The sequence below is a fragment of the Astatotilapia calliptera genome, chromosome 23 (assembly GCF_964374335.1).
Source record: "Astatotilapia calliptera chromosome 23, fAstCal68.1, whole genome shotgun sequence".
NCBI classification, from domain to species: domain Eukaryota; kingdom Metazoa; phylum Chordata; class Actinopteri; order Cichliformes; family Cichlidae; genus Astatotilapia; species Astatotilapia calliptera.
The window spans coordinates 8178833-8204148 of NC_137443.1; the positions used below are offsets into that span (position 1 = coordinate 8178833).

The window sequence follows — 25316 nt, forward strand, 5'->3', positions numbered from 1 at the left end:
AATTTGCAAAAAGAGAAGCCAACGCTGTGTTAGACAAGGTGCTTATGTATAGAGAAGAGCTTGTATGAATGAGTGCGAGTGTTTGAGTGCTCAGTTAGAATGAAAAAGAGCTATATAAGTACTAGGCCATTTACCAAGGCTGTAGAGCAGTGGACTCAATACACACCCTTGTGGGGAGTCAGCACTCAGTCAGCACTTGAGTGCATTCTTTGCATTCTGATGGTCTTTGGCATACTTTTAATTATAACAAGTAGTTATTTGAGTTACCATTGGCTTGAAGGTGCCTGAACGCTCTTCTCTACATTCATCATCAAGAATTTTCGTCTAGAGAACGGATACTCACTGGATATTTTCTTTTTTGTATAATTTTCTGTAAACTCTAGAGACTGTTGTATGGGGAAAACCCAGTAGATTTTTAAAAATACTCCAGCCAGCCTATTTGCCACCAACAAACAACATTCAAGCACATGCTAAATAGTTTAACACTGGCAACTGGCAACATTGAAAAAAAAAATTCTTAGCAGAGACACAGAGAACTTTTGACAGCAGCTGCATAACAATGGGCACACGCTGACATTAAAAATCAATAAATCACAGAATAAAACATAATTTTAACAAGTGGCATTTTATTAATATAATAGCATTTAAGTAGTGATTTGATATTTAAATGATTCTTTTGGCATCACATAATAAACAAAATAAATATATATAAAAATAGAATCAAAGACATAAACATAACGCCAGTCTTTACATAAGCACATCTCTTACATTAAAGCCAGCAGATGGTCCAACCTCAGCATCTACTGTGGGTCCCCAGACTGTTTCCTAATCATAGTAACCACATACTTTCATATGCATACTTTTTGCATATTCCAAGAAAACGTGAGGTGCTTATGTGGTGTGTCGATTATGTCTCTATTGCACTGGTTGGTTTAGAATAATGTTCAATGCTTCTTTTTTTTTTTGCAAGTCTAGAAGCATACAAGATGAGGAAATGTGAGTAATTGTCACTTTAGTTCAATACATCAATACATGTCAGTGCTAGCTATAGTGCTTGATCGGCTGTCAGAGCATAATGATGACATTTACAATGCTTACATAAGATTTCATAAAAAGTCATGATAAAAACTTTCTGGTTCCACATGGACACCTTTGCAAGAGCAAACATGTTCCAAAGAGGTTTTATGGATGCTGCCTTGTTCAATGCATTGTAGAAGTATGTTGCAAGAGTTTGAGCATTAAGATGTAAAGAAATTTTTATGCAGTTTAATACTGGTTTTCTTATTGTAGAGACAGTCTATTCTCTGTAACAGCCCATAAACGCCACCATGTTATCAAATATTTTATGGTTACGCGTGGTTATAAGTAATTTCAATATTCTACTGCAAAAATAAATCAGTACTGTGCTTTGTGAAAAAAATACTGGCTTATCATATAGAAAGCAAAAAGCAGAAAAAAAGACACAATCAGTGCCTATATAAATGAAATAACTGTCAGCATTCAGCCTCAAAGTGGCTCTATTATCACTATAGAGGGGCGTTGCTTTTCTCCTCCACAGTGATGTCACTCACACCATGAACCTGCGTGAGCTGCTTACAGTCCAGTGAAACTAGTAATTTTCTCGTTCCAGAAAGGGTGGGGATGAACTGCTCAGTGAGAGACACAGAAGCATGGCTGCCAATATCTCTGAGGGTAGGACAGGAAATGACAGTAGCAATCACAAAAGAGATAGCTAGACAAGGTATTTAAAAAAAACACAGTATAAAGTATATTATTCCTCCTTACCCATAATTTATCATTCGAGCAGTCAGAAGGCCAAGTCCTTCCACATGGAATATCACTGCTTTCAGCACTTGTGGCAGTGGATTAGTAAATGAAATCTCTACTGACATCTTCTCTCCTACCACAGCCTTCCCCAGTGGCTATTTGACAAAAAACGGAAAGAAAACAACTTTAGATATAGATTTATATCTTAATCTTCTTTCCTGTAATAATCACCTGATTAACTACGTGGCTTACTTTAATGATGAGGTCTGGTGTTCTGAGTCGGAAACTGAACTGAGTAGCAAGGATCTGCTGTGTTTCTGTGACCCTGCCTGATACTGTAAGCATCAGGGCAGCCTGATCTATCAGTTTGTCCTTGTAGTCTTTGTATTCCAGGGCCCACTCCAGAATCTTTTCTGTAGACAACAGAATAGTGAAGATGGCCTTTATAATTAGTGAAGATGGCCTTTATAATTAGTGAAGATGGCCTTTATAATTAGTGATATATATATATATATATATATATATATATATATATATATATATATATATATATATATATATATATATATATATATATATATATATATATATATATATAGTTTGTAATTATTCAGAGTTTGTAATTATTCAGGTGCAGTCGGTACCTCCCACACTACCCCTCAAAGTCACTCACTGGTTTCCTGTATTCTGCCTCCTTGATCCCCTCAATGAATGCGAATGCAACTGTATCATCCCAAAATTTGACAGAACTTGGTATTGTAATGTTAGGCACCAGTACATTATAATTTTTTACAATAATTTACCTGCAACCATTGTCAGCAGATGTTTTCAAACATATTTAGCTTCATAATATTATATCAAGTTAATCTTTTTTTTAATATATATATTTTTTGGCCTTTTTTGGGCTTTATTGGACAGATACAGTGAAGATTGACAGGAAAGCTACACCTAGACATCATTGATTCCTTTTATAACATATATGGATACAATGTATGGGCACCGCTGAGGGCAGAAAGCATCTCCAAGTCTCAAGCCAGCTTGAAAAGACTGGATTGCAAACTGTGGATTAGGAATGATTGAGTTTCTCTCTGGAGTGGAGGAATTCAAGTAATCTAGGGATTTGTTCACAAGTGGGAGAAGAATGGACCGTGTATTGTCAGATATTTCGGTGTCATGTCTGTGTGGTGATGCAGTGGTAACGGCAGAGATGAGCCCAAAGGCTTCCCCTCTTCATAAGTTTAAGACTATGGAGTCACGCAGTGGAAATTGGCTTCTTCAAAAAGGTGTCTGCCCTTGCCCATAGAGATGGTGGTGGAGGGAAAAAGGACTACGATCCAGACTTCAATAAATAATAAAAAAAATATTTATTCTGCTTGTGAGATAAGCCTTGTGATCTTGCTGATGAAAAAAAGTCATCCAAAATGAAATGCTCCACTCACCCTCATTGGGAAGTACTTCTATATCTGTCGTGTCAGTTCTGACTGTAGCTTTGTGGACACCGGTGTAGTACATGACTGACACCTGGCTGTGCAGACTGACACTGCGTTGCTGTGAACTGCTGTTTTTCAACGTGATCATCAGCTCTGCATCTTTTCCCATTTTAGGACCTTCACCATCTAGCGTAACTTCTAAAGAGACATCCTGAGCTGTAGGAGATGAATAAGCTTTTGCTTTGGAGCCAAAGCTACATGCTGTTTCCACAGCAATGCGTTCCTCATTTGAGCCTGAGAATGACAAGAAATGTTGAGATATTTGAATAAGTTATCCAAAAATAATATCTCAGTTATAGCCCTTTTTAAATTTTTTGTGATCTCCTTTAAGTCTAAGTAAGTGTCTGCTTTTTTGTTTGATGCTACCTTCAGGATGTTTGTAAAGGTGGGTGATATCACTGCGTTCATTAGAGCCAACTGCTTTGGTGCTGATGGAGATGCCCACAATCTTTTTCTCACTGTATATTTGAGTGAAGGTCCCATCTGCATTCTTCTGCCAGTAGATTTTATCACTGTTCACCTGAGATATCGATGAGACAGACCATGAGAGAGAGATGGGGTTAGAAAATAAAGTCCCCACCACAAAGGAAGCTGTCATGCATATATTTAATGCGTGCCATATGAATCCTTATCAGTATACAGTGTTTTCATATCTACTATGATAAATGTCTTCTACCTTCCCAAAACACAGTAAAGAAGAATATTTCACAAACCTCAGCAAACACAAAAGCTGTGTCACGTTTCAGGTAGACCTGACCATAGCGCACAGCGGCGAGAGAAGCAGGGCCACAGCAGTAGGTGCCCTGGCTGGTCTCTTGAGGCGTGGCGTCGACAGCCTGCCATCCTCCGTGGCCAGGAGGTAAGTCCTTACGAGCCATCCAGCAGTCATTCCACACATGGAAGTTCCTTCAGAAAACAATTATGGTTGGTAAACTAAAGTTATAGTGAAAACAGCTGTGGAAATTTTAGTTCTGCGTAAATCTGTCAAGTACTATGAGGTTTCTGTGGGTAGTTTTTAAAACCTGTTGTAACAATTTTAAAGTAAATCAACCACATACCAATGTATAAATGAAGACACATGTGCTGATGTTGCCATCTTTGTATCGTCAGACTTAAATTATTAGGCTATACCACTTATCTTTTAGTTGTTTCCAAATACTGGTACTTGTACCACTGAGGAGTAACTTTAGATTAAGCCACTAGAGTCATGCAACGCTTAACCTCCTTCTTTGTAAGTCAAGGTAAATGTGACATATGGTGAACATACCAAATTGAGTCCACATTGAGGTTCTCTATAGGCTCCAGGTTCTCATCCAGGTACACATCTGTTGTCAATGAAACATCTGTGTCATGTGCTGAGCTGAAGTTGGTCACGGTTCGGGTGGGAATGCCTAAACACCGTAAAACTGAAAAGAAGACAATGGGTTTAATATCGTATCAGCCACTTAGTTTGATCAAATAAATTTATTGTTAGCTGAAAAAAGTCTAACCTGTAGTGACTACACCAGCAAACACCCAGCACTGGCCATATTTAACAGGGGTTCCATTCTTTTTGTGGTATTCCTCAAGGATTTCTACACTTCCACTCCACACTGTTGGAGAAGTTCCATTTGAATAATCTCCTGACCAGTTTCCCTCCAAAACACCTTGGTCATCAGGGGAGTTTACCTGAGAAATAAAGGAAGTGTTTCATGTTTTCATGGTTGACTTTAAGGACAATACCCGAAATACCTTAAGTTAGCTAGGTTTTTTGTTTATTAATTCAAATCTGGACATTTGTTTTTTGCATTTAATCCATAGCAGGTGTAAGCAGAAGTGTGCAGCCACCATTTGGCCACTTGGTATCCACTCCAGCTTTCAGCCACTGCCTGCGTTTAGGGGACTATGATATGGCATATGCGGTTTAACATATTTTACTGTTTGTTGTATGTCCAGTGATGTCGTTGTTAGTTGGGATCTCGTCTCACCATTGCTGAGATGATTCGCACCACATTAACTGGGTCACCCCACCCAGATGGAGAAGTTCCACTCTTTTCCATGACAAAGAGGCAAGCAGCCAGAATCCTGTCACTAAACTGATATCAAATGAGAGGAAAACATGAGGAGACCATGTCAGTTTCGACCGCTAAGCTTGGTCATTAAACATTAAGATTCAGAGCACCCTCACCTGTCCGTAGTTCCATGTCCTCGCTCCAATTTGATCCTTTGTGCCATAGTAGATTCGTCCAGTGTCATTTAGGATGTACTCTTGCCTTTCATCTTCAGAATCCATGTACACAATGTCATCTGACAGAAAATAGGAAAGGCTAAATTTTTAACTGGAAATAACACAAGGTCACTCTGAAGCATAGACTCTACAAGTAGGCTTTATCTTCTAAATTTGGTTTCTTTTCTATCACAGTTTCATGGTATTTTTACCACCCTAAATATCTTTTATTAAACTGTCTGAGTCATTCTTGAAGGCTGTCTGTGGAGATTTATTTTGAACTGATGACAAGGGTATATCCATACTGTGCTTGTTGTATAAGAGCACCTCCTACACATATATTTGGAAACGATGGCATACGTCTGTTGTCGTCTGGTGACGCTTGTAATTTTTGTACTGAACTTTTGAGAGGTTCAGTAGTTGTCATTTTAGGGGCTGTCACTGCTTTGTATAGGGCATTATTTCAGAGAAATAGTGTGGTATTTTTGGAAAGATACACTCACTACAACATAAGAAGATGAAGCTGAACAGAAGGAGGGAGATGCTGGCAAGAAAAATACTCTTGCTAGCAGCATAACCTGAACATGTTATATTTAGTGATAACTGTGGGAAGATACTGCTATTTAGCACAAAAGATAGTAGCACCATAAGTGACCAGCCTACCACAAATAACAACACTGCAAACAAAAACTAACCCTTTAAAGCCTAAACAAAAAACAAATTTGTTTTTTTTTTAAAAATACATTTTAATTTCCATATATGATTTTTATTTTGTGTTGTATTTGATACATCTGGCATTTTTTTCTTGTTGTGTAACTTCTTTAGATTTATCAGGGGGGAAAATCACACCGATGATTTTGAAGTCACAAAACACTCACAAGAAACTGTATGTATCAAATATGATACACTAGGTGATTTAATAATTTTTTTATTTGCCATTCTCAATATGAGAATTTGATTTTCTTATTTAACACTAATGCCAGAGGACTTTATTCCAAAAAACTCCAAGTATGCAATTTTGTATGTACACAATAACCTACACAATAGCCTGATGTGGCCCAACCTAGAAATGTAACTGCACATCACCATCACCACAACCCACACAGGTATAAATACTGGTAGCAGGGTTGGCCACTTGCATAGGCTGCATTATAGGCTCTGCATAGATTCATTCCAGAAGTATAAATTAACCATAAGATGTCCATATTTACCTTGACACCAGGGGTTAAACAATATGTAGATGTCATTGGCAGGGTCATGTGTGGAACTGGCCGATCCATTTTGATTATTTGTTTCCACTGTGAGTTGATATCGGCCAATGACGGCTGTGGCTGGAGAATTCACCAACAGTTTTATCTTTTTGTCCTCCTGTTTCACAACAGCAGCCTCCCAGCGATCACCCTCCAGCTTCGCCACCAGTGGGATGATTACATGAGTTCCCTTTGCCACTACTGCCAATGGACCTTAGTAGGTGAAAAAGAAAAGAAAAAAAGTGTTACTGGCTGTTATTCATAACATGCCCAAACAGTTACTGTGCTTTTTTAAGAATCACTTCCCTCAATTAAAACCACACCTGCATTCCCAGAGTATGTTTGAACAACAGAAACTAAAAAGAAGGAACACAGAAAGCTCTGTCCTGACAAGCTGTCTACACACACACACACACACACACACACACACACACACGCGCACACACACACACACACACACACACACCTTGCGTGACAGCATTTGATCTCAGCGCAGCTGTGCTATAAAAGTCTCCATGTTTTCAGCTTCACTGTTACTGCACTATCTTGACGTTTGAAGTTAGTGTGGCCTCATCATTATCAAAAGAAAGCTTGATCTTCAAAGACAACAAAAAAAATAGTGTTTTCTATAATATATAAACTCACAATTTCCCACAGTACAAACAGCTGAAATGTTCAATTTGTTGCCACATTAAGGAGCTCTCCTTCTAAAGTGATAGTGGAAAACAACAGCTTTCCATGGCTATCACTCTCTACCCTCAGTGGGTGTGACCTTGTCTTGACTGTGTTTTCAAATGCCTTAAGAGAACTGATTTGCTTTTCTCCAGTTTCACCCTGAGATGTTTATCTGATTCAGTCATGGACAGACAGGCCACTGATTGTGTGTGACAAAAGGAATCGAAAGCGGCTCGCAAAGACATGAGGAAAATGAATGAAACGGCCATTGTTAAGGAAAAAGTAGTTGCCTCTGCATTATAGTGACCAAGAGGGAGGGAAAAAACAGACAGGAGATGCCAGGACGCCATAATGACTTACTGGCTGATGGGAAAGCAGCAGCTGTGCACCACTAGCCACCACGAGTGATAAAGATAGCAAGTTCATTAACATGGACAAAGACTACACCTTTACATAACCACTGAGGGACTCTAACCCAGTGACAGCTACTCGAGACTCTAACTCTGGTTCAGGGAAGACTTTATGATTTTCTTTTATAAAAACAAAAGAGAGCAAGAGATAAACAGAGGGAGAGAAACATAACACTCTCAGGCGCACAGCTCTGAGTGTGAACACATAAGCCCCTCCCACCTGCTGTCTAAACCTTCTGTTTTCATGAGGCTGCCAATCAGAAGAAAATTGACTTAAAGGAAAGGAGAAAAGTTAATACAGCTTTTTTGTTGTTGTTTTTTCCCAAACAGTGGATGAAATGTTGGGGTTCAACATAACTCATGAGAAGATAAATTAGGATATTTTAAACTAAGAATCAAGAAAGAGTTACTAAGGCCTCTGTAGCTGAGTCCAAGAATGAAAAAATATCCTTGGAAAGGAGCAAGACTCTTTTATAATTCGACAAGCTTGTTAAATCTAACAGATAAATATGCATGATAAGTGCTGTAGATATTCAAGGAGACCAGTTGATGAAGCCTTCTGTTTTCGGTGGCTATTGCTCAATAATTGGGACATAAATTATACCAGTGCACAAAAGAACTGTAATTAGCAGATGGCCATGACATTTTCAGACACTTCTGGGTACAAATGAGCAAAACCCAAAAAGTCTGATGATAATTGTTAAAGAGTTTACTCCTAATTGATGAGTAACTGCCACAACTTGACATTCTTACACTTTTGTTTTGTATCTTCAGTTTATGGTTTCCTGCTGCGCACGGCCTGCATTTCTGCAAAGCAACAGTAAACAGCTGCTGGCTAAAGATTCTAAAGACAACTATTCCTAGAAATATTGAGATTTGATAGTTCCAGGGTGTATTAACCCTTTTGTTTACTGCCAGGCCTTTTCTCTGCCTTACAGGGGGAAAGAACAGAGAAGAAAAAACTATCAACGTGCAGTTCACTGTGCCTGACACTTTCATTTTGTCAGGTGTGACAAGAATCACCTCCTTAAAATTTTTTGCAGGGCTTCCGAACCAAAAGGTCAGAGCATCTGTCAACTGTCACTCTCTTTCGCCTAAAAAATCCTTGACTATTTAAAACAGTGTGTCGTTTTAGGTTGTGCTGTGATTAGCTTTTGTGCTGTGTGTCTGATGTATCTCAGAGTACAGTCTTTAGACTGAATATAGGGTACTGTAAGCATGCCTGAAAACAGAGAGCTGGGGGCAATTTAGTTAGTAATGCAGTGCCATTCTGGAGAGCGGTGTTATGGTTTTCAAAAGCATAAAAACTGGCATTGTCTGCTGCTTTTGTTCTCCTGCTTATTGCTGGTATTACAGATGGCTTTTTAAATTAGTGTTCACGTTGAATGTCGCTGTTGTTTTTGTCTCAAATTATGGATAAAATAGGTTAGAACTATATTTTTTTCCCTCTAAATGCAAAATCTAGAATTTAAAATGTATACATTATTATTCTGTCACTTTACCAAAACAAAACCTTTCATTAAACAGTGCATTATAGAGCCCACCTTTTCTGTAGCAGCAGCACTGTAATTATTCTGCTTAAGTGTCCCTAACTTGCTATCACACACAGCTGTAATTGTAAGATCTATATTGGTTTTCCCTGTCTGACAGCATTCAATTCTCACAAGCAGTGTGCAGAGACAGGCATGCACACTGGGTAAACAGGTGGCGTCCGAGGCACATGCAGCTGGCAGTGGCAGCAGTGACAGTGAATTCTCAGTAGAAGGGATCTCTAGTATCAGCAGGACTGAAGATTGCATCTGTAAAACACTCTCCCAGGACCATAGCAACCCCAACTGTTACCATAGCAATCTGAACTAAAAAATCCCCTTCTCTCATCCACAGCCTTCCCATATATCTATAAGTATCTATTTCACACATCTATGCAGCCTCAACACACAATCAGCAAAAAAACACAGTACAAGATGTGAGCATAAAAGAAAAAAATGTATTTTTTTTGTAAATTAGAGAGCTTCTACTCTCCGGAGAGCCATTTATAATGAATGAATGGGCCCTATAAGACCTGCAGTCCAAAACCTTTGATGCAATCCCCAGCAACTTCTTGAAATTGGCACTAAAAAAAAGTCAGCATGTGTGCATTCCCATGTTAAAATGCCCAATTTCAGCTGTGAGAACAAGTTTGGAGCCTGCAAAAGAAACAAACAACTATTGTGGTTTCTAGGGCTAGCTTAACTTTACAAAGCTGTCCAGTGGATTTTTTAATTTAAATACCGTGCCTTGACTTCAGATAACACAGGAAGCTGTTGCTGATAGTGATCTCCTATTTTACTGTAATTATTTGAGAAGTAATATCATCTGGTTTATGGATGCATCTTGGTGCTTAACTACTGCAGAAAAGAAATACTTCACAGGAGAATAAGAAAACAAAATTTCACTGCATTTCATTGAGTTTCATTTCAGTTCAGGAATATAATCAATACTGTAACTACAAACAATTAAAAATGGGGCTGCTTTGTCTGGAAGTGCATGTAGAAAAAAGAAAAAAGAAAAAGCAATTTAGCTCCATTCATTCCTATTCACAGTAGACTATATTAGAACAGGCTCCCCACTATATGCACTGTATCATGTGCTGCTCTGCACAAGATTTCAGGAAAACATGTGAGTATGTTGTGACCAGTTTGGATCCTTCCCATCCAGTTTCATACTCTGGCTCTAAATATTTCTGGCTAGTCTTGGATGAAATTCAGTCAAATTTGAAATTTTCTGTTGCCCCAAAAAACAAAACAACACTATAACATGTATTACTTTTATAAAAGTCTCCATTCACTTCTCACAAACCTGTTTTAAGGTCGAGATGAAGCTCATCGGAGGAGGGGTTGAAAGGTCGAGATAAGGTTATCCACATCTCGAAACTCTGCCCCCTGCGGATGATTAAATTATCACTTTGGTAGAGATGAGTGTGATGCTCTGTGCGATTCGCCCCTGATTTGCTTTTCAGGAGGTCTATTGACTTCACTTTGAGAAGGACTTCTGAAGAAAAGAAAAGAAAAAACATAGGACACGTTGAAGTATTTCATATTGTTGGCATTTCTTCCCTTTTGGGGGGGGTAAACAGTGGCTATATGGAGTCTCTCTAATCACCGTCAAGCTCTTTGTCACCAGGCACAGGTTTCTCGCCGTTTCCCCCGTCCTCCTTACCCGGCCCATCAACCAGCGTGACCTCAGTGTCTATGCCATCATCATGCTTGGGACAGCAGCATGGGCAGACCTTACGCAGCCACTCCTTGCATGCATTTCCTTTTTTAACATTGTTTTCCTTTGGCTCTTCTTTTTCTGCCTCTGTGTCCTCCCCAAATCCAAAAGTGACAGATGGAAAGCGACCTACTGCAGATCTGCCTCTTGCTGATCGCCTCTCTGCAGGCATTCTGGAGAAAAAAAAATTATAAAGAACAACAATTAGATAATCAATGACTTTGGTATTAATAATAGTTAACATCCCAGCCTTTACAAATGCTTCTATGCATATATTTCTTTTCACAACTGTTCATAAAATGGTCATAAATGATTAAGGTACCACAGTAAGTGATCTAAAAGGTAATCCATTGTCACTGTGAACAAAGACAAGAAGGGTCTTTTCATCAGCTAAGTTCAGCAGTATTTTTAATCCATCAAAGCTTCAGTATCTTATGATCTAAGCTCACCGGCTCATTACTGATGGATTCTATGCATCATGTCTTTGCTTCAGTGTGAGAAATTGCTGATTTAAGTCCTTTGAAATAAATTTAAAAAACCGGAACATAATCTTGCAGTGAAACTCTACCCTAACATATTATTTCCCAGAGTGCAACATCTGGGCAGGGAAAAAGAAGAAAATGGTAATGGCATGGTAATCTCAAGAAAGTATTATAAATATTACATGTTATTCATATTAAACTGCAACCATTTCTACTGTTTATTGGTTATAGTCAGTGATTTCAGTGTTGCTTGACTGCTTACAGATAGTCTTTCAACAATTTCTTTATCTTAGCTAACCATCTGAACGACTGAATGGCTGCTTTTAAATGGAGAATATTCATTATCCATTACCATTATCCATAAGAATGTCTATTAACTGGAGAAACATGTCTGGATTTCTGCTGCAACATTCGGTGTAAACAACATGAAAACGTCCATGATCTATCTTGCCTTGAAACAACAATTCATGCTGCTGGTAATAATGTCATAGTGTGCGTGATATTTTCGTAACACACCTCAGGCCCCCTTAATACTGACAACATTTTTTAAATGCCAGAGTCTACCTGAGCATATTGCTGACCACGATCGCCTCTTTATGAGTCAAATTGGACAGTGATTGGACTCATCTCGGACGGGGATGAGTCTGCCTACAGGAGGGTGGTTGAACGTCTGGTGTCCTGGTGCAGCCACAACAACCTGGTGCTGAATGCCCAGAAGAGTGAAGATTATTGTGGACTTCAGGAAGCACACAGCCCCACTCCCCCCCCATCATCCTGACTGACACCCTCATCACCACTGTGGACTCATTCCACTTCCTGGGTACCACCATCACCCAGGACCTCAAGTGGGAGCCCACCATCACCTCCATCATGAAGAAGGCCCAGCAGAAGATGTACTTCCTGAGGCAGCTGAAGAAATTCAACCTGCCAACTAGAGCTGGGCGATAGAACGATAACGATATGTATCGCGATATAACTTTTACTCGATAGAGAAATTAAACTATCGCGATAGACTTCACTGCTCTTGTCCTCTTAAAAAAAAAAAAGGTCAGCCAATCCAAATTAAGTAGCGCAGAGCCGAACCAATCACAGCCGCAGCGTCACGTCGCATGACTTGTTATGTACAGCACAAGTGCCAAGCCGCACGTGTGTTTCTTTGGGAAGCAGCCAGCGGGTAATCCGATTGTTCAGTCTGACGTCACTAGCCGTGTCTGGGTCTAAACTCCGCTGCAGGTCCATATATCAAACGATCACTATGGCATTACTGAGAGTTGAAAAACTGTCTAAAGTCTTTCATCTTTAATAAAATGATCAGCGTTCTGCTCTACCAGGTGTAACAATTGAGTTTAACATCCAGGCATCCATGAAAACGGAATTTATGACATTTAACGGAGTTAGAAGTTAGCAGGGAGTTAGCTCGCTAGCTTCTATCTAAATACAATATAGCATGTCCTGACTGCGGGGTTTTGGAAACAAATTAAAACGTACAGCTTTCTTATCACTTCCAGCATAAATGAAGACAGAAAACTAAACAGCAGTGACGTTTGTAGGGTTACTGAAGTTGAGCTACCTGGTATATAATGATGTGCTACGTGACCGCTAGCGACACAGCTATGTTAGCTTAATATAAACAAGCTAACTTTTTTTTTCCACTCGATAAAAGTTAACAGGAGTGTTGTCGGTGGTCAGGAACAAATGTAATCGCATGGCAGGATGCTGTAAAAGGACCAAACTTCAGCCAGGAGAACAACTGAGATAATCCATCCACATATGAGGTTAGTCATTCATATACTGCTGCATGGGCTGGGCTGTAGTTACATCCTAAGGTTTTAAAAACTGAGCTTAAATAAATGATTAGCGGTAATAAAAGCCGAGGGAGGTCAACAGTAGTGATGGGACGTTCTGTATCGAGGCTTCGGAGCGTGTGTCGAGTAATGGAGGGGGCGTTTCCGCGAAGCGCGTATCGAGGCTTGCTTCATTTATGGGAGGAGCTGAAAATGATGACGTCCGAAGCCTCGCTGCCCGGCTGTACCACGTGACTGGTTCATGAAGTGGTTCGAACTTTGCCGCGAGATATGACAGCGATATAAACCCCTCAGACTTCATTCAAAAATGTGGGTGTTTGATGGAGAGTTGCGGTTAGTGAGAGTTTGGAGACCGTTTGGAGGTTTATGAGAGTGAGGAAAGTCAGGAGAGAATGGAGCCAGCTAAGAAGAGGAGGATGTCCTCCCCTGTGTGGGAACATTTTGATCTTATTCCTCCCAACAAGGTATGTAAATTTCTACAGAAGATGTATTTTCATGATACTGATGGTGCAATACAATTTATGTTGAGCTGTCTTGACTTTTGTACAAGGTGAAGTGTTTGCTATGTGCCAGGGAGCTGGGATATGACAACAACAACACCTCATCCATGCTTAGGCACTACAGAGCTTTGCATGAGAATAAGGGGGACACCGATTGTGGAGCAAGACCAGGTGAGCCATCAAATGCAATGATAATATAGGATGCAGTAATGTTACTAAATGATATAACAATATTATACAACTGTTATAAGTTACGTGTGTGATATTTATATTTGTGCTTTATCTTTATTGTCTTTCCTCAGGAGAACAATCTCAAATAGATGAAGACCTGGTCAGCATGGTGATTGAGGACTCCCAGCTATTTAGCATTGTGGAGGACAAAGGATTCAAAAGATTTGTTAAATCATTAAATCCTAGCTATGTTCTCCCCACTAAAAAGGTCATAAATGCAGTGAAAATTTAGTTTTTACAGAATAAAATGTGAACAGGCAGGACGTGTAGCTGTCCATACCTCAACGTTACAAAAGCACAACTACTGTCCACACCCCAACCACACCTCACCTCACAGTAAATGATCATTTACATTTCAAGCATTTCCAAATAATCATTTCCCATACTGCCACTATAAATATACACAGTATACTGCCATCACTACAATATACATGTTTTACACACTCCTTTTGTTGTTGACATTTACAGGCTGTGTGCAAAATGCCACACTCTTCAAATTCATGCCAGCTATTATTTTTACGTCCAGTAGGTGTCCTGCTAGAGCAAATGAAGCTTCATGAAGCTTCGCGTTGGGGTGAACCAATTGGATGAAAAGCTTCAGTGCTTCATGGGGCTTCATCTGCCCATCACTAGTCAACAGTGATCACTGACTGTTTTAGGAGCTTTTTGAGATCAAATAGAAGAAAATACATAACATTAAACATGTTAACAACACAAAAGCCATATTAAACGCAGACTACTTTAGACCCGGAAGTAGGATTCGTCGCGTCATCACTGAACAACCGGATGGAGCCAGCGCGTAATGGAGGAAATGAGTGTGCCGACTAGAAAAATCAACCGAGCGTGACCGAAGAGAAAACAGATGATGGTTCCAACGCCGGAGAGATTGTCGAACGGAAGAGCCATAGAAGCTCCGTAGTGTGAAGGTATTTCGGCTATTTCAAGTCTGACAAAAAACAGAGTAGCGTGCACTGTAAATTGTGCCGAAAGCAAGTCTGGAAATACAATAAACTGGTGCATGCATCACACTGTGCGCCACGTTATTGTTTCGGTGAAATGAATTTCTACAATACTGTTACTGTTAATTCTACTCTCTGCAGTGTTTAAATGCTTACATATACAGACAGTTACTGTCCGTCCACACATACGACTCGGTTCTGCTTCTATGCCGCAGCTTTGTTTACTTTTTCCCACCGAGGCTTCTAGACTTCTGATTGGCCAACATTTCTGCACGGTTAGGAATCTAGCGCCACCTGCTGCTTTGGCATGTTCATAGCAGCATTTTCCTTCATTTCTGCCTTTATGTGTGGACGGGATTATTTTTTAAAACGAAAACGGAAAATCTCAGTTTTCAAAAATACCCGTGTACGTGTGGACGTAGCCTCAGTCTCTGACTGGAAGCGCTAATTCGTCATTCGGCTTTTGTCAGACTAAAGTAACTGTTAAAACTGTTTGAAAAGCTAAGCTATACAACAAGGAGAGATTGAGAATTTCCTTTTAGTTCTCAGTTTATTTGATATTGACAAAAGTTAGTCAGTTTTGTCTGTTCTTCTGTAAAACAAACTAAGATTTATTTTTAGAATTAATATTTTGTTTCTAAGTGGAATTGACAATTTAGTAGTCTGTTTCGTTTGTTCTATTTTGAAACTTAACCGCTTTAGCGGCTGCCTTTTGTGTAGTTTGTAATATTTGCCTTTATTTATCTGAAAAAGTCTCATGTTCCTTAAGTACATCTACCCTGTTGAACTTATTATGGGAAATAAATATTTAAATAAAAACAAGCTGCTGATTATTTCACATTTTACTTGTGAGCAACGGCACATTTAAATCTTACAAATATAGTTATTTGGCTTATATCGTGATATATATCGTTATCGCCTGAAATGAAAAAAACATATCGTGATATGAAAAAATCTCGTATCGCCCAGCTCTACTGCCAACACGGACGATGATGCAATTCTACACTGAAATCATCGAGTCCATCCTCACCTCCTCCATCACCGTGTGGTACGCTGGAGCCACTATCAGGGACAAACAGAGACTGCAGCATGTTGTGCGCTATGCTGAGAAGGTGATTGGCTGCAGACTCCCATCTCTGCAGGACCTTTACACCTCCAGGACACTGGGGTGTGCAGCTTGGATCACAGCTGACCCTTCTCACCCTGGACACAGTCTGTTTGACCTGCTCCCCTCAGGCAAAAGGCTCCGGTCCATTTGAACCAGAACCTCTCACCATAAGAACAGTTTCTTCCCCCCTGCTGTTGGACTCATGAACAATAACCATATGACTGTTCACACCACAAACACATGACTCTATACTGTGTTCTCTGCATCTGTTCCATTTTTGCACTGATCATCACTTATGTTTATTTAAGTGTTGTCTTACAGTATGTTTTGCACTACGTACCGCAGCAATTTCCCAATGCTGTAAACCTGCTCAACATTTGGCAATAAAACCCTTTCTGATTCTGAAATGGAGCACCAACCTTGAAAATGTGGTGGAATGGGAGCTTTTAATCACACCCACAAATTTGTAGGAGCCAACGATGCTATCACATCATTATGAACCAAAAACTGTGAGGAATATTCGTTCCTTCATTTATGAATCATTGATTTGTTTTCAAGGAGAAACTCAAACGTGTGTTTTGATTCAGCCTAGTCTGTCTCTAAATCTTTAAACTACTTTGTTCAACTTAGTTCTGTATGCATAAAGAATGATTCCCCCCCCCCCCCCGGCAAGACTTAGGAGGGGTGTTTTGACTCTGCAGTAGGCTACCCTCAGGAGAGTTCTGTAGCTGATCCTCTGAAGCTGATTTATGAGTCTGTGAAAGCATTTGAGTGGTCCTCTGGGGAACCGAGCACATGTTCTTATCCACAGCTGTGCAATGACAAAGAATTTTGTCATTGCAAATTTCAAAGAACACAGTCGTTTGTCACCTCTTAAGAAGAAACATTACACACAGGGTACATTTCTCAGGTGAACTACAATCATCACAACTATTTCTCTCCCTCTCTCTGTGCTTTGCTCACTTCACTCTGATTTGTCTTGCACATTTTTCTTCCTTCGAAGAAATACTATAAACCTTCTAAAAGCCTTTCACACCCACACTTTACATTCCTCGACATCAGCGACTGTTTCATTTTCACCAAATAGGTTCAAACAATAATAAGACTGACAATGAGTTCGGTTCTTATTCATATGTCGAGAATCTGAGGGGTTAAAATAAATTGCAAGCAGCCTCAGCATTGGTGACGAAACACCTCCACCCAGGTAGGAACTGGGCGTCATATTTACTGCTGGCAGATAGCCAACTAAAAACTGCTTAACAAAACAATGTAGAAACAAAGACACACATTTATCTACACACACAGAAACTGATTTATTGCCTAGCAACAAAACACTTTTTAAAAATATATGTATGTGTATATATATTGTACTCCACACAGCTACATTTATTAAAGATACAGTGGTTTTTCCCCCCCTTTTTCTACAGTCAATACGGCAAATCAATTTGTTCAATCAAGGTTCAAGAGAAGTAACCAGAATACCTACAATGTTACCTACATTACAGTTTTAGCAGACTTGTATTCTACTGTGGAGGTAAGCATCAACGACACAGCTCTCAGTTCTCACTCCTTTATTCGTCTCCAACATCAACTGCGCATATCGCGCCACAAAACACAGGAACACACTTCCTATACACTGGGTGTGAGTGGAGCCCTCTAGTGGTCCACCACACATGCCCCCCCGAACACCCAGCAGAACTAGTCCAGGACCCGGGGCTTAAGCAAACGGCCGGAACGGCTGAACTGGGGGGGTGGGGAACTGACAGAGGGCAACCCAGCCCGGGAGCGAGGCTGGCACTGGCGGTCAGAAAAAGCTGCAGACGACTCGGATTCCGTTGATTTTGGGTCGCTCCTGGGGGAAAAAACAGAATCCATCAGCCCGGTGGCAGGTGGGCGGCCGCGGCGAGGGGCCTGGGCCGGGACCACCTGATCCTCTTGCATAACATGTGCAGGCTTAAGTCTGTCAACAGAGACAACTTCCTGCCGACCGCCAAAGTCCAAAACGAAATGTTTGTTGCCTGGTTGAAGAACCCTGTATGGCCCGTCATATGGTGGACGCAGCGGAGTCCTATGGGCATCGTGCCTGACGAAAACGAAACGAGCAGAGTCCAATGAACTCGGAACAAAAGTGTCAGGCAGGCAGTGGTGCACAGGACCAGGAACAGGAAATGAGTCTCTTGGGGGGCGAAAAGGCAACAAAGAGGTATCGAAACATGGGGGAGGGCTCTCAGGTAAGAATTCCCCGGGGACCCGGAGAGGCTGGCCGAGGACCAGTTCAGCCGGGGAAACCCCGAGGTCTTCTTTAACCGCGCTGCGCAATCCCAGCAAAACCCACGGAAGACGGTCGACCCAGTCGCCACTTGTCAAGGAAGCACGGAGCGCGGCCTTAAGTGACCGGTGAAACCGTTCGCACATCCCATTAGCTTGCGGGTGGTATGCTGTGGTGCGGTGGACCTTGACTCCCAGGCCGTCAGCCATAGCAGACCAAAGCTCGGAAACAAACTGGGGGCCCCTGTCCGAGGTAATGTCAGCAGGGGGGCCGAAACGTGAAACCCACGTTGACAAAAATGCCCTGGCCACCGTCGCCGCTGTCGTGGACGCCAGGGGTACCGCCTCCGGCCACCTGGTTGTGCGGTCCACCACAGTCAAAAGGCGCGTGAAACCCTGTGACTGTGGCAAGGGACCAACCAGGTCCACATGAACGTGATCGAAACGCTTACCCGGGACACGGAAAGGTTCGAGGGGTGCCTGTGTGTGCCGGTGGATTTTCGAGCGTTGGCATACAAACCGCCGCCCATTCTTTCACCGCCTTGCGAAGGCCCGGCCAAACAAACCTGGCGCTGACCAGCTTGACCGAGGCCCTGACGCCGGGATGAGAGAGGGCATGCACCGAGTCAAAAACACGACGACGCCACGAAAGGGGAACCACCGGGCAGGGGCGGCCGGTGGAAACGTCGCAAAGAAGGTGCGGACCGCCGTCCCACACCGGGGTGTCCTCCAGCACGAGGCCCGTTTTTGTTGACTGAAGGGCAAGGACGTCCGGGTCAGCACGTTGCTCGGCGGCCATGGCAGCGTAGTCGATGCCGACATACACCGGAGAAACCAACACACGTGAGAGACAGTCAGCGACGTGATTGGACTTACCAGCCACATGCTGAATGTCTGTGGTAAACTCAGAAATGGCCGCCAACTGGCGCTGCTGGCGTGCGCTCCATGGGTCAGAGACCTTGGACATCGCAAACGTCAAAGGTTTTTGGTCAACGTACGCAGTAAAGTTGCGACCCTCGAGGAAAAAACTCGAACAAGCCGAAGGGGGTAATGACAGCGGTTTTAGGAACGTCTTCGGGGCGCACAGGAACCTGGTGATACCCCCGCACCAAGTCAATTTTAGAAAAAATCTACGTTCCGGCGAGATTGGCAGAAAAATCCTGAATGTGGGGGATGGGGTAACGGTCATTCTCCGTGGCATTATTTAAACGGCGGAAATCTCCGCATGGCCGCCACCGACCGTCCGATTTGGGCACCATGAAGCGGAGAAGCCTATGCACTGTTCGAACGCTGTACAATGCCAAGGCGCTCCATGGCTGCAAACTCTTCCCGAGCGACGGACAGTTTCGCGGGGTCGAGGCGGCGCGCGCGCGCGAACACCGGGGGCCCGACCGTGGGAATATAATGCTCAACCCCATGCTTCGTTACCGTGCTAGAGAAATTAGGGACAGACAGCGATGGAAACTCTAAAAGCAAACGCTGAAAAGCATCCCCGGAGGTAACTACATTAGCCTGAATCAGGGGCTCGGCGGCCCGAGTAAAACAGGGTAGCGAAGAAAACGAGAGAGCATCGATTAAACGTCTGTTAGCAACATCGACAAGTAGTCCATGAGCACACAGGAAATCAGCACCCAAAATAGGTACAGAGCTAGCAGCAACAACAAAGTTCCACTCGAAATCCTGGCCATGAAAACAAACAGTCACCAACCTTTCCCCAAACGTTTTGATGGGAGAGCTGTTAGCTGCAATGAGCTGCGGCCCACAGTTCGCTGCTAGTCCGTCGGCAGCGGTAGGGGGAAGGAGGCTCTTCTGGGAGCCGGAGTCTACGAGAAAACGTCTCCCGGAGCGCGAGTCCTCTATGAAGAGCAGCCTTTCTGTATTGCCAGCGGTCGCGGCTGCTACAGCGCGCTGGCGGGTCCGTTTCCCTGGGCCGTGAAAGCGCAAGGCGGCAGGCAGCGACGCGCTCTGTCGCCAAAACGCTGATGGTAGAAACAGATGCTCTTTCCGCGGTGCCGGCGTGTAGCAATCCCTGCCGTCAGCAAGGGGGCGGATGCTCCGGGGGAGGCAGGTGGAGGCCTGGAAGGTGCCGCCGGCGTGTCCGTAGCCAGGGCGTGAACGTCGAAAGTGTGGCTAGCCAGGAGAATACGATCCGCTTCTTCAGCCAGTGAGCGATAATCCTTCGCAGGCAGAAGCGGAGAGTTCGCGAGGACAGCTCTCGCGGCGGCCGGTAGTTGGCGGAGGAAGAGGTGCACGAAGAGGAAACCACCGTCATCCGGCCCGAGCAACGATAGCATGTTCTCCATGAGCTCGAGCGCGGTACCGCCACCCAAGCCTGACAGGTTGAGGAGCTTTTCGGCTCGTTCGGCGTCGGAGAGGGCATAGCGCCGAAGAAGCAGCTCTTTGAGGGCGGCATATTTCCCTTGGGCGGGTGGGTCCCGGAGGAGCGCCATCGCGCAACGGGTGGCCAGCGGGTCGAGCGAGGCCACCACATGGTGATACTTCGTGTCGTCAGCCGAGATGCCGCGAAGGGCGAACTGAGCCTCCACGTGTACGAACCATGACGGGGGGTCATGGAGCCAAAAGTCCGGCAGTTTAAGCGCCACAGCGAACGTAGCTGCAACAGGAGGCGGAGGTCCGGCGGCCGCTGATGCATCCATAGCGGAGTGTGCGTTATCTACGGCCCGTTGCATGCTCGAGTCAGGGGTCACCAATGTCGAGGTAAGCATCAACGACACAGCTCTCAGTTCTCACTCCTTCTTTATTCGTCTCCAACATCAACTGCGCATATCGCGCCACAAAACACAGGAACACACTTCCTATACACTGGGTGTGAGTGGAGCCCTCTAGTGGTCCACCACACTACTGATATTTTCTCTGTTTAAAGAGTTTAATTTGACACAAACAATGTAAAGCTTCAGCTGTTGAACTAATTTTCTAACTAAATAAGTACAAACATATAAAAACAAACTGTTTTCATTCTTGTTTAGAGAAACTGAAGATCCTTTTTGCCTACAGAGCATTTTAACAGCATGTGCTGAAAGGTCTGCTAAAACGCTACTTCTTTTTAAAATGTTTGAAATTGTTATATGTCATGGTCTGTGGAATGCGTGATGCTCGGGTAGCCACACCCCCGGGCTGGGCCATCACTAGCACACCTGCTCTCCATCCCGGTGATTACACGGAGATCCACTTAATCCGGCGCTGACGGATGCTCCACGCCAGTCCGTAGTCATCCCCACAGTGGTAACCAGACTTCCACGAAAAGTGTGCATTCTCTTCTGCTTGGAACTTTGTTTAACCTGCCTACTTCTGTCCAGATTTCTACTCGGCGTCTGCTACCTGCCTGTCCTCCGGCTCAACTGGATCTCGCGGCGCTCACCTGGCCCACTCGCCATTCCACGGACTTCCTGCCCCCACGGACTGCCACACTTCCCTCCCGAGCTCCCACGGTTCCGTTCTATCGTAAGCCCCTACTCTAACTCAGTCCTGATATGTTCTCCCCGCTTCCTGGCTCCCTAGTAATCATCTCCCCTTTCTATTGCAGCCCCCCGCCGTCCCGATCCCGGCTTCCTCGTGTCATTGTTTCCCCGGATTTTTAGTTTCTGTTTTGCTCTCTACTTTCCCCGGGTCGCCTTTCGTTGTTTTAATAAAGTGTCTTTTTGTTAGCTCGGAGTCTGCGCCTGGATCCTTTCGTGCCCGCGCACCACGGCGCATGACAGTATAAGTTAATTCAAGATGGGTCATCCATTCAAGTCATCATTTCTAGTAAAAAAAAAAAAGTGAATATCGACACATTTACAAAGTTATAAAGTTATCTAAAAATAAGCATGCAAATAACCTAAAATAATTGCAGAAAATCCTCCTGCACTGAATAGCAGGAGTTAATGTAAATGTCAATAGCTTTGCATATATTTGTTGAAAACAAAAGAATTGAATAAGATAAAAGTTATCCATCGAGATTGGCCCACAGTGGGTACAATGGACCAGACAAAATCTATATTCTAGATGACAGCACTTACTAATTACTCTCGATAGACTCGCTCTAGATTAGCTGGGATAGATTACAGCCTGCCCGCGACCCTGCTAAGCATAAGCAGAAGAGAATGGATGGGTGAATGGATAAATGTACTCATTGTCTATACTTTCCTTTCTTTTAGAAAACAACACATATTCTCAAGACTAGAAATTTAAGGATAATAGCAAAGACGCCTTTGATAAAGAGCCCCAGAAACCTTTTATGAACTTCATATCCAGATTTTTGTGATGAACTAGACTATTGTTCTGCAAAATTTAGTTAATCACGCAGCGGCACAACAACATATAAGATATGCTTAACTTGGTTTTTGGAAATAAATCCATTTGGATGTTTATCTGGTTAGAGGGCAGTAGCCCAGGCAAACTCATTCAACCTCACCACTACACCTATGTCCAGTTTAGAATCACCACTTAACTGAACATTCACATCTGTGAACTTACCAAAAGAAAGAATGCACGTGCACACAGGCTTGAACCTTGAACGTTACTGGGGTAACAGTGCTGACCAGCACACTTTTATTGTTTGTTGATTTAGTATAGTAAAAATCCCATGCCAGCAGAATGGCTAAAACGTTAAATTAAGCTGTTTTTTCACCCTCCACTTGACACTTAATAAGCTACATCTGTATAGTAGGCCTGTATGAGGGCCTACTATAGGTTTAGGAGACACACAGAATAGACATAGCTCCTGTTAGTTTGCTTGCAGGATGATGTTATATTAAATAATCTGTCAAATGTAAAATTTTGAGATAAGGGGAACTTTCATGAAGCTGCCCATCAGTGAGAAGGAGACAGCCGATTGTCATTACTTCTTCAGCTGCTGTTTTACACTCTAACTAATCAGAGCATATTTTCTCTGGCTGGCAGTGGCACATCTTGGATGACTGAACCAATGAGCAACTGAAACTGGCATTTATTTAATGATAGTCAAATGTCAGATTCTTAGTTTACCCTCATGACTTTAGCAGTTGATGTAAAAGACCCGAGTGTTATTCATTAAAGCTGGGTATTTTCCTTCAGGAGGGTGCTGAGCAGTAAGCATCCACAGCTGCACTCATGACCTCTTTGACCACAGGACCGTTTGTTTTGAAACACAAGGAGAAGTTCTGATATCTATTTCGCATTACAATTAAACTGACAGGAAATGATCACTGTATTTATTGAACTGTTATGCGTAATTTGGCAAATCTAATAGCTATTAAGGTGCTACTGTGAATCATATCTAATATGTACAGCATACAGATATTTTTTTGAGGAATTCACTGTGAAGAAAAATACATTAATGTAAAAAATTGATTGACAGCAAGAGCTAATTTCGCAGGAAATAGAAATGTCAATGAACCTTTTCATTATTTTTTCATTAATACACAATCCTGACATGGCAACTGAGGTAGCAATACGTAACTGCGTTTGAGCCATACTCCTTTTCCCTATTAATGAATTACTTGGTTGAAAAAACTAATGTTTAGAAGAACAATTGAATGAATGTGAGCTAAATACAGTAAACATTGTTAGGAACACAAAGTGTAAATCTGTCTGAGCTACATAGCAAGTATAGAGTTCAAACTCACTCAGTTCAGTTTGAGAAGAAATGTGAAAGAAATGCAGTCTGGAGGGAGAAACCTTGTCTTCGATGTGCCTTTCCCTTTCTTAAACAAGCTCCAACTTCAGAGCTGCTTTAAATACTTGGCTAAGACTCAGGGGACACGCCTTTCTGTTGCACATGGAGCAGTCGGGCCAGATATTTCTCCAGACGCTGAAGCAACAACAGAAATTATTTAGGCATGGCACAAGCAGCCTTTTAAATATTACGAGAGAAAATAAATTTTTCTTGTCACTCTTGGTATGAACTATATCGGATAAGTTATGCAAAAACTGACACTGTCTCCTGTTTCAACGATTTTAGTTAGTAACAAATTTTCACCTGTGCCTCTCCCACTTTCACACAAAACAGGTTAATCCTCAGTAAGACAGTGAGGACACACCTCCCTGCTGCACTAGCATCAATCATGTCAAATGTTTAACCAGAAGCCAACGTCAGAGCAGGTGAAATCAAACATCCACTTAAAAATTTTTCCACTATTGGAAAATATGACAGTTTGAGAAACTGAGCTAGTTTCTTGTTCTCTTTAGTATTTTTCATCTTAATTATGTTAAAAAGTTCATTGTTTTTTAACATATGGAAAATGAATAAGTTAAGAAGAAGTTTGAATGGTTCTCTGTGTTGTTGACCCTGCGACAGCCCTCTTCCTCTATGGCAGCTGACACCCTCGTGACCATGAATTGGATAAGAGGAGAAAGCTGGACGAATGTTTTGGGACTTTTTGCTTGTTTTGGACAGTTAAAGTTACAAACTCTGTACCCCGTTATATTTAACGTGATTAGCTGTTCCAGTAAAGTAAAGAATTCTTTATATAAAGATGAATGCACAATAAAAAAGATGACATTTTCTGCTTTGACACATGACAAAAACCCATCCTTCAGCAAAGTGGCATGATCTGAAAACCTTTGACCTACCTGATGGCACATGTGGGATGCCTGCTTCGAGGAATATGTGAACCGGAAGGGAGTGGATGCCCACTCACTTTTATGCAACAGACATGACCACTGACTGGTTGAGTTGGTTTTCACTGATTGATAGGTAAATGAATGCTGAATAAAGCCTAATCCTATTAAGAGAGCAATTAATGAAGCGTAAAACCCCAATGAAAGTCATGTAACAATATTCTTCCTGATACCACTGGATACAAGAATTCAATAAACAGAGAAGACTTCACTATACATAGTGTGGAAAATGTTACCGACTGTGGTTCAGATGCTACAGGGTCCAGTAAACAAAGCACTGGTAATTTAGTCCCCTCCACATCCCAAGATGACC

The 25316-nt window shown here is 42.3% G+C and overlaps 2 protein-coding genes and 2 long non-coding RNA genes across 6 annotated transcripts; 3 read left to right on the plus strand and 1 right to left on the minus strand.

Moving 5' to 3' along the window:
• Positions 1–1379: 1379 nt before the first annotated feature.
• On the minus strand, positions 1380–24094 carry LOC113016605 (protein-glutamine gamma-glutamyltransferase K-like). Of its 2 annotated transcripts, none has more exons than XM_026159542.2 (14): positions 24010–24094; positions 10940–11223; positions 10637–10828; positions 6675–6926; positions 5425–5543; positions 5225–5332; positions 4748–4925; positions 4525–4663; positions 3971–4163; positions 3624–3777; positions 3207–3491; positions 2020–2180; positions 1786–1922; positions 1380–1686 (listed from the first exon to the last, which is right to left on the minus strand). In XM_026159542.2, the coding sequence occupies exons 2-14, from the start codon at positions 11220–11222 to the stop codon at positions 1527–1529; spliced, it is 2361 nt and encodes a 786-aa protein (XP_026015327.1). In that variant the 5' UTR covers position 11223; positions 24010–24094; the 3' UTR covers positions 1380–1526. The 2 variants fall into 2 exon arrangements, with proteins under 2 accessions (XP_026015327.1, XP_026015325.1); XM_026159540.2 differs by lacking the exon at positions 24010–24094 and adding an exon at positions 12097–12232.
• Positions 13432–14328, plus strand: LOC145424243 (uncharacterized). Of its 2 annotated transcripts, none has more exons than XM_080297389.1 (3): positions 13432–13801; positions 13888–14008; positions 14140–14328. In XM_080297389.1, the coding sequence occupies exons 1-3, from the start codon at positions 13730–13732 to the stop codon at positions 14298–14300; spliced, it is 354 nt and encodes a 117-aa protein (XP_080153515.1). In that variant the 5' UTR covers positions 13432–13729; the 3' UTR covers positions 14301–14328. The 2 variants fall into 2 exon arrangements, 1 of the variants encoding a protein (XP_080153515.1); XR_013905261.1 differs by having other exon boundaries at positions 13603–13801; positions 13953–14008.
• LOC145424244 (uncharacterized) lies at positions 14807–16542 on the plus strand. Its single transcript, XR_013905263.1, has 2 exons — positions 14807–14994; positions 15997–16542. It is a non-coding gene; the product is annotated as an uncharacterized LOC145424244 (long non-coding RNA).
• LOC113016606 (uncharacterized) lies at positions 21506–22068 on the plus strand. Its single transcript, XR_013905262.1, has 3 exons — positions 21506–21646; positions 21721–21865; positions 21948–22068. It is a non-coding gene; the product is annotated as an uncharacterized LOC113016606 (long non-coding RNA).
• Positions 24095–25316: the final 1222 nt, after the last annotated feature.